The sequence below is a fragment of the Poecilia reticulata genome, linkage group LG6 (assembly GCF_000633615.1).
Source record: "Poecilia reticulata strain Guanapo linkage group LG6, Guppy_female_1.0+MT, whole genome shotgun sequence".
Lineage (NCBI taxonomy): Eukaryota > Metazoa > Chordata > Actinopteri > Cyprinodontiformes > Poeciliidae > Poecilia > Poecilia reticulata.
In genome coordinates this window covers 1,878,964-1,888,060 of record NC_024336.1, presented here as the reverse complement: position 1 = coordinate 1,888,060, position 9,097 = coordinate 1,878,964, and the positions used below count along the sequence as shown (strand labels likewise).

General features: G+C 39.7%; 2 protein-coding genes across 4 annotated transcripts in view; both read left to right on the top strand.

Annotated features, from left to right (window-relative positions):
* The first annotated feature begins 562 nt into the window (after positions 1 to 562).
* Positions 563 to 3,411, top strand: lyve1b (lymphatic vessel endothelial hyaluronic receptor 1b). Its single transcript, XM_017305128.1, has 5 exons — positions 563 to 1,384; positions 1,500 to 1,639; positions 1,739 to 2,146; positions 2,401 to 2,479; positions 3,121 to 3,411. Exons 1-5 carry the CDS (start codon positions 1,182 to 1,184, stop codon positions 3,266 to 3,268), a joined length of 978 nt encoding a protein of 325 aa, XP_017160617.1. The 5' UTR covers positions 563 to 1,181; the 3' UTR covers positions 3,269 to 3,411.
* Positions 3,412 to 5,451: 2,040 nt separating this feature from the next.
* rlig1 (RNA 5'-phosphate and 3'-OH ligase 1) overlaps positions 5,452 to 9,097 on the top strand; it is an 11,172-nt gene continuing 7,526 nt past the window's right edge. The window contains exons 1-5 of one of the 3 annotated variants that reach the window (XM_017305276.1): positions 5,452 to 5,685; positions 6,313 to 6,427; positions 7,103 to 7,217; positions 7,290 to 7,426; positions 8,414 to 8,611. In XM_017305276.1, the coding sequence (XP_017160765.1) occupies positions 5,596 to 5,685; positions 6,313 to 6,427; positions 7,103 to 7,217; positions 7,290 to 7,426; positions 8,414 to 8,611 (655 nt within the window). In that variant the 5' untranslated portion in view covers positions 5,452 to 5,595. Of the gene's footprint in view, positions 5,686 to 6,309; positions 6,428 to 7,102; positions 7,218 to 7,289; positions 7,427 to 8,413; positions 8,612 to 9,097 lie in introns of all 3 variants that reach the window. The other 2 variants (XM_017305275.1, XM_008410618.2) reach the window with 2 other exon arrangements.

Here is a 9,097-nt window from a genome sequence, read left to right as displayed (position 1 = left end):
ACTAGCAGTGCAAGAACAAGAATAGGTAAGTAAATGTTATTGCAGATTACAATATTTGTACATTTTCCTACTTTCTGGAAAGTCTACAATATCTGTTTATTTTTACTCCGTTTACTTTCTGACCTCGCTAAATATAGTTTAACAACAATGGTCGTCAWCAGGTTTTTAAACTACATCTCAATGTGTAAAAGTAACTGATCTGACATTACAAAATAAGCATCTCAAACAGCAGACATGTCACATTTCAAATGGTTTAAATAACAGCAGCGTATGGAGGGGAAAAATGTCAAAACAAAACTACTGAACCTGTTAACATGTGAAGGATCTGATGAGGCACCRAGGCGTTTCAGTCAGTGGTTCTCCAGGAGTGTGTGGATAGAATAGAGACATGCTATTAGATCACAYGGCTCTTTCACTGTGGTTCTAGTACCACTTGTGGGCTCTTAGGAGGTACGCTGAAGATATCGTTGTAATAAAATGTGATAAATAGAAACAAATGGGCTGTGATGTGGAGCTTATAAAACCCAAAAACCTAAAAACATGAGTTGTTTCAGTAGGTTGATCTTTAGATCGTCAGAAATGTCTCAAAGGAGGAGCACAAATCAAAGAAGTGCTAAACTGAACATCTTGGCTAACAAAATGTACTTTTAACGTTTATCTCTGTAAGAGTGTATAAGCAAGTGGAGCAGTACTAGATGACGTCCTGTGTGTCTGCAGCAGATTTTCTGTATGAGTAACTTTCTTATAACCTTGTTGTCACCATGTTGAATCTGGAAGTGCTTACCGTATTTAAACAAGAGTTCTTAGAAGCTTTAGATGCCATTATAGTATCTAAAACTAAGTAGCGCCATACTTAAACATTTTAAACTGTAATACAAGAAGTCACCAACATTTTAATATACTTTTATGTCATTACCAACTATTAGTTCTGTTGTATACTTCAGTTTATGCTGCAAGTTTTGGGAATTTTCTCCAAATACTCGACTTTCTACTCAAACAACTAATCCTTCAGTCTCTGTACTAGTTTTGTGTTTATTGTACTTTTTATTTTGTCACAAAGAAAGCCATGCACAGAACCACCRCTGGTGGTTCTTTTCAATAGTTCGAGAACCTCGGCCGAAAGCAAACTATAATAAAATCTACACCTTAAAGGTTAGAATTACCACTTTTTGCCGTTTGTTATGTTAACGACACGTATCAATTTTGCAACATTTTCAGTCGTGGTCCAGACGGACAAACCCACAGGAATCTTCCTGCTGATTGACGGAGGAGATTACACTTTGAACCTCACCGAAGCACAAGCGGCGTGTTCGCTTCTGAAGGTCACCATAGCAACTTTAGCTCAGCTGGAGGAAGCAGTACGGCACGGACTGGAGACATGCAAGTAGGACGATCAATGAATTACATGAAACCGCAAGAGGTGGTGTTTGACAGTAAATTAAGTCTCAGTCTAAATATTTCTTAAGTTTGGTTCTGCGTTCTTTAATTGTTCCCAACAGGTATGGCTGGGTGGCTGAGAAGACGGCGGTCATCCCACGGATAAAATCTGACAACAACTGTGGAAAAGGAAACAAGGGGCTAGTCCAGTGGAAGGTGCCGCCTGACAGGAAATTTGCAGTGTACTGCTTCAACGCTTCAGGTACCAACCGGCCCGGCCCGGCCCAGTGAGCATAAAGGATAAACATTTACTCTTGTGGCTGAGGTTTTGAAGTTGACGTGTATTTTTCTCTGTTTTAAGCGCTTACAGATCAGAACCAAACCGTGGACCCGTCCACAGCCAGCCCACAGTCTCCCAGCTCCTCCACCTTACCGGAAGCCCTGGGCCCTGCCTCGTCATCTGCTGCTCCTCCCTCCAGATCATCCACCCAGACTCCGCCTGCAGTGGGAAAGACATCCACACCTCAGTCCACCGAGCAGGCGCCTTCAGCTACAGCCTCTGTTACCAAGACAACAGACTTGTCTTCGTCTTCCTCCCCTGTCAAACACCTGTCCTCACATATTCCCGTTTCTCCTCATCGCCTCATCACCTCCACGCCCGCTGGTGTCACTTTTAGCTTTCCAACCTCCACTCAGTCCCCAAGTTCCTCCGTTTCCTCTGAGCCTGGGCTGGAACCATCCGTTGGCTCAACACGCCCCCTGCTGGACGGTAAACATTCCTTATTCTGCTCACAGTTTTACTGGGTTTACTGTCACAGGTTGGCAAATSTCATTTTACATGATAACAACAAAAAAAGGTGAGGTGAGGAACGACATAAACACGTTCAYTTATTTTACTGTGGACTTTATCAAGTATTAATACTAATTTAGAATTCAAAACTTATTCTAATACACATTTAGATGGTTTTAGAATAGGAAGTGTTCGGATTTTTTTTTTTAAATAAAAATGTTTTTTTTTTCCAGCTGCTCACATCAGCCTCATCAGTCTGAGCATCGTTCTCCTGCTTCTCAGCGCAGCGACGGCTTGGTGGTGTTACAAATCGTGAGTCGGCTTCCTGATCGCTTCGGCGGCTTTAAATTCTTCATGAGGAAACTTTGGATAAACTGTCCTGGAAAGTCTCTGGAAAAAGAAAGTTTCTCCTCTTTCAGTTCTAGGGTTTTATATACAATATCAGGACATCTGTTGCATGTCCTTGTACACTTGAGTTTAGAAAAAAATTAATAAACGACAAAACAAAACCCAAAAAACAAAACAGGTAAAATAGGGGAAACTTCCCATCATTTCTGTATATTCCTCTATATAAAACMCAGGTGAAGGATGAACCTTTGTTTTTACTAGTTTCATAAATTTTGCCAAGGATTTAACAGTTGTGTCAAACAAGTCATACTATACACTGTACCGTATCACAGGGACTGTACACATMATAATGTTGTGTGTTCTTTTCAGTCACATTTACAAGCCATTTTTTAAAATTGTTATATTACCCCTAGTGAGCCCCCAGTATTGGTGGGAGTCAGGGACCACGGCCGCCCTTGAGTAACTAAAATCCAGCAATGCGTGAAAGCTACTCTGAAAATATTTCTCCAACACTTTAAATGGATAAAAGCAGCAGAGTCTCTAAATTCTAGTGGTTCATGTATTTTGTCACTAATTATCTGCATTTCCTGTCTGCCATGGCGAAGGAATGTTGTCCGCTGGTATGTCCGGCACCACAAGGACGACTTAGAGACGGAGATGTGGAGGAACTCCTACAGTGAGATGGACCTACACAGTGARGACGGAGCAGCAGTAGAACACGATGAAGAGCTGAGCACAAAGTACTGTGTGTGAATACAGAGACGGAAACAGAGTCTGCAGAGTAGCTGATGTTTCTGCTGCCTGGTTTAGTTTTTCACAGGCCTGGATGAGGCACAACAGACTGTGAACCCATCTGGAAATCCCTGGACAACAGGAAAGAAGCTGTTTATCACTGATGAAGTAGACCAGTCATAGTTTGTTAGACTCCTTTTATCCAWCATGGTTTAATATTTTTGATGTTTTCTAATGACGTTGGGTGATTCAAGAAGCATCCATGTTTGTGTTGCTCTTTAGCTTGAAGTAATAGTTAAATATATAGATGTAGAGATTAGGAATACAACAATAGGAAAATTTGGGATGATATTGATATCTGATATATTATTACTCTGGTGGCCGATAACCAATATCTTATATATCTCACTACCCTTTTGTTACCCATAAAACAACGACCAGCCTGCTGAGTTCACCACTGCGTCTGCGCTTCAGTTAAACTCCCCACAATCCTTTGCTGCATCACTGCCACTGTCACATGACCAACCTCTTTCCCTCCCCCTCCAGAAACAAACAGCAAGATGGAAATAAATCTTGGTTTTATTTTTACTTTTAATTATCGGACCAATTCTGATATGTTAAAAAATGACAAATCAGCCAGTGCAATGTTAGTGCCGATACATTTTGCATTTATTGTAGACATTATGTCGGAATGGAAAACCAACAGTACACACATTCCAATAATAACACCAACATTTTTCGTATTCCTTACTCAGCATTCGGTTGCCATGTCAAYGYCATTGTTCATTTAACATGCTGTATTATTTACCCAGATTGTTGATTTTGCTGGTTGTGGATGTTTTCAGTGCACATTWACAGACTGTAGGTGAGTTGAGTTCAAGTCTGAACTTTGACTGGGCCATCAGATGCGCTTGGTTCCATTTAAAGTATTGTAYTGCATTTCTGGCTGCCTCATCAGTATTATAATCATTGTGTGCAGGAAGTGGTSAATCTTTGCATACTGAACTGCGGATATAGGCAGGGGTCTACAGTATTATATATTATTTTATACATCCAAGCCGTCATGTGAGAATGTCAATGTCATAATGGAAAAACCAGCATTGCTTTTATATCAATTAAGGTGAAGTTAAGTATGCTAACATAGCAACACTAACGTGCTAAACGTTAGTATAGCATGTTTAGCACGGAATACCACTATAACTCAAGAAATACATGGCGAGTAATAAGTATTAGCAAATTATATCAACCCATCCATGSACTGTATGACAACAACAGATGTTTGATTCTTGTTCTTGGGTGGAAACATTGCAGGAACTACTTTAAGAAGACATAAAGAAATAATAAAAAGCATCTTTGTTTCTACTCAGCTCTGTGTTTTACAGCTAAATGAGCAGCAGCTGCTGCGACATGACATGAATTGTGTTGTTGGGATGGAAATGATGTTTTCCTTTATTTCACGGACCACTAAATCTATCAAGTATCTTATTATTGTAAATATAATACACACCATCTCAAAAGGACACCTTGACCAACACAGTCATGCTCTGATAAAATCCAGTTGGTTGGAACACTTGGGCAATTTAATTTGAAATGATCTGGAAATAAATTGGCAAATGAGGAATTAAGGATTTACTGACAAGAGTCCAGCAGATGTTTGCAATAAAAAAGAAATCAAACTATAATTTAAATCAGTTTGGGCTGTTAATATCACATAAGGTTTCTCTAAATTAGAATGAATCATTAATGGCAACTGTAGTCTTAAAATGATTAGATTATTTCATCATTTGATAGAGCATGTCTTGCTGTTATATAGCCAGCTGAAGTCAAGCTTTATAGCTGGGGTATGCATGCTGTAACAGTCGTTATACTCTGGACCACATCTGATTTACAAATGTGAACTCTCTGAGTTTTACTCAGGGGTTGGCCCATTTTAAAACTGAGTTATTCATTTAAAGTAGCATTTCCTATTGAATGTGGATAAAATGTTGGTTTTATTCATATATATTTTTTAAAATCATTGTTTTGTAATTTGTGTCTTGACAATATTTGAGATTCTGCTTTTATTTTAAAAATAAACCTAATTTGTAACTGAACTTAAATAACTTTATTTCCCATGTAAAAAAATTACAAAAAAAAAAAAAATCAAGTACAGCGATTCATTGTTGTGCAACTTCCCTCCAGGCCACACAGTGGCGATAACGAGTCTTCCCTTAGAATTCACAGGAAGAGTCACGTCAAGTTGAAAACACATCCACGCATTCTAACCCCCTAGCAGCTGCTGACATTTTTTTGTTTGTTTTCGAGGTTAATTCAAAACATTTCTAGTGAAAATAAAGCCGGAAGTCGCAATGCGGCGCCTGGGCTCCGTTCAGCACAAAATCCCGTGTGTTTTTCTCACCGACGTGAAGGAAGAAGCGTCCAGAAAACACGAGCATCAGGTGAGCGAGCAGCTGAGAAGCAGCATCATCAGCATCAACCTGATTGATTCTGCTTCTACTTTTACACTGCAGGCCGCAGCACTCTACCTACAGCCGTCTTCTTCCGCAGCCATGTTTTCAGAACGTGTTTCATATACTTCGGGTSGCTTAAAGAACSTTTTCGTGCAGCGAAAAGGTTCCAACAACCTCGGAGTACTTGTCTGTATGAATGGAGAATGTAAAAAGAGTTTCTATAAGAAAAGCGAAACGCTTACTGTAAGGATCTAGATTGTTCCCTCCCTGCCCCCAGTACGCAATATATTTCCAGTGTACAACAATAAAAACGCTTAAAAGTGCGGCATGCATTTTTTTCAGCATTCTTATTACGTCAATGCCCTGTAGACCAACATATGGTCAAACTCTATCAGACTGAACAGAAAGTGTCCTTGAACAGAGGTTTMACGAAGCCAAGAAGTTAAATTTTAGCCTCATCTAACCAGAACGTCKTCTTCTAAATGTTTTTCTTAAATGGGACTTTYATGACTTTCTTTCCATTCTTCCAGAGATGTCAGACTTGTGGAATGAACAACTTCTAAGGAGGTTCAGTTTGTRTTCTTTATACTCCCYGWTTTGTCTSRTCTTCAGCAGTTTCAGGTTGTTGCGACAGAGAACGTGAACCCTGTGGCTCTWGAGGCTAACGTAGACTGCGCCTTTGCCACCGAAAAACTGGATGGCACCTGCTGCTACGTCGCTCTTTATCAAGGTGCGTGCATCTCAGAGTGTTGACTCTATAGGGCTCTAGATCAGATCAGGGGTGTCAAGTCAAAAGGACCTGAGGGCCAAAAAAAGAAAAAAAAAGGATTTATTTCACCTACTCAACAATAAACAAATTAAATAAGTCAGATTTGTTGCTGTAAATTATTCTAGATCCAAAATTTAAAGTGTTTTGCAGGTTTGCTTAACAAAATAAATTTAGTTAATTTTCTATTAGCAAAATGTACAATTTATTTATTTAGAGCATGGTAGCAGTATAAAAAAAACACATGAACAAGGACTGCTAAAGATATTTTTTATCTTTCGTCTACTCCTGCTCGAAAAGGAGTACGTAGAAGTAAGAAACTTATGAACTTCTACCCCATAAACTTCTACCATATTTTCAGATGGACCCTCATTCTGATCAATAAAAATCAGAATTTAGGTCATGCTTTCTTTGAAAATGCTCGTCAAATTTAGCAGAGGGACAGATTTGTATCATTCTTAAACTGAAGTCAGGTGTCATACACAATCAGTCGGGAAAAACCAAAAAATCTGGGGTTTTTGTTTAGACCTTACAGCTTTGTGGAATTGTCTGTGTTAATAAACCCAATGATATTTGTTTAAAAGGTGATTAGAGAGGCTTTTTATTGACGTTATGACTGTAGTTGTCTGTTTTTATTAGGCCAGCCTTACCTCTGGGCCAGATTGGACAGGAAGCCCAACAAGCAGGCAGAGAAGAGGTTCAGGAAGCACCAACATACTCACAAAAGCTGTAAAGGTACCGTCACTTTAGCTAGGTACACGTTTCCCACGCTGCAGTGGTTTGGACTAATTAATAGGAACAACAGAGTTCTGATGGTTTATCTCAGCATTTTGGATTTTCTTCCAGGTTTCTCCTGGAATGTGGAGGAAGATTTTAAAATGGTGCCCGAGTCGTGGATTCCTGCTCACAGAGTCAAACATAGCAACGGACATCCCATTCCTGACGAGCACGGACACATTCCAGGTTCTGATGCCTTCTATCGTAAAGGAAAAAAAAAGTCCTGTTTGAATTCAAGGGTTTAATTATTAAGAATATGAGAGAATTGATCAGATATTTATATGGTTCTGTAGTTTAAGTTCAAGAGAACAGGAAGTGAAAATAAATTCAAAACTGCCATTTTTTACTCAACGTTGATGAGACTACAGTGGGATATTAGAATCTGACCTGACCTGCTTTTAAAGCTGCAGTATGTAACTTTTATAAAAATAAAAAAACATGTTTTGAAACTGTCATGACAGAAAAAAATCTACCTCCTCTGCCCTCTTTCCAGGGCAAACTAGAAAATAACCAATCAGAGGCAGGAGGAGGGTCGTAGCGMTGTCAATCATGCAGTTGACAGCGTGAAGTTACCTGCTACGCTGCAGATTCTGATAGCAGAACCTGCTGTGAATGCTAAGGCTAGTTAGCATAGCCACCATTTTTCAGTAACGATTTCTGTCTCTAATAATCATTCTGCATTGGCAGCACTAAGTCCCGCCTCCTGGTTCTGATTGGTTGTCAGGAGCGGTACATTTCTTCAAACAGTAATAGCAGCACAGCGAGGAGCTGGAGCAGTGCAACATTTTCACAGATTATCTGTCTCATATTTTTAAACAAATATGTAAAAAAAAAAAAATAGAATTTTTATAAACGTTGCATATTGCAGCTTTAATGTGTTTAAGAAGGAAAGTAACAGCATTCAACGGTTTGAAGCATTAACACATTGCCAAAGTAAGGCAAGACATCAGCAACTGTTGATGTCCATCAATCCAGGAAGGGTTTCTAAAGTAATTTGCTGAAAATGCAAAGTATATTGTTCTACTAAGAGAGAGATTATCCACATTTAAGACAGACCGTACTGGCCTCAGTTAGCACATTGAGCGTCTGAGTTCATCGGGGGACAATTAGGAAACGGCCGAACACGTTGCTGCCCGGTTTCGACAAAGATGGCTGTTGATGGTGAAACTGCAGGCTGGGTCCCGGTGCAGAAGAGCAACAAGCAGTACTGCTGGCACTCCTCCGTGGTGGATTACGACCTCGGGGTGGCTCTGGTTCTGAAGCCCGGCTGCGACGACGACAACCTGTTGGAGATCACAGCGCTCCCGCTGGCAGACCTCCAGGAGCAAACGCTGGAGCTCATCGGAACCAACGTCAACGGAAACCCATACGGTGAGGCAGCTGAGCGCCGGCYGCTTGGGTCCGGCTGGAGGCATAGCTGGAGTCCACTGGACCGTGGATTATTATTGCTTTTTCTTCAGTTTTATTATTATCATTATTTTTAATTTTGTTTCTGTCTCTAATAATCATTCTGCATGCAACCTACGTTTCTTGGACCTCAAAACCCTTTTTTTTTTCTTTTTTTTTTACAGGATTACAGCCTACAAAGTAASGTCTGTTTTGTTACACTTAATGAGATTTTTTTCCCCGCAAAAAAATACATTATTTAACGGCATGAAAAAAACAGCAGCCCCACACATAAAGTTGGTCATCTGAGAATGTTTTGAGTAATTTGGCATAGTATTGGAAAACAGGAAATTATGACTTTTCTAACTTTTCTTATTATTTTAATCACGACGATTCCCTTTGATCTTTAGCATCTTAGAGCTTATGAATTATTACAGACACATATAAAAGACCATCAAAGACCGTTTGACT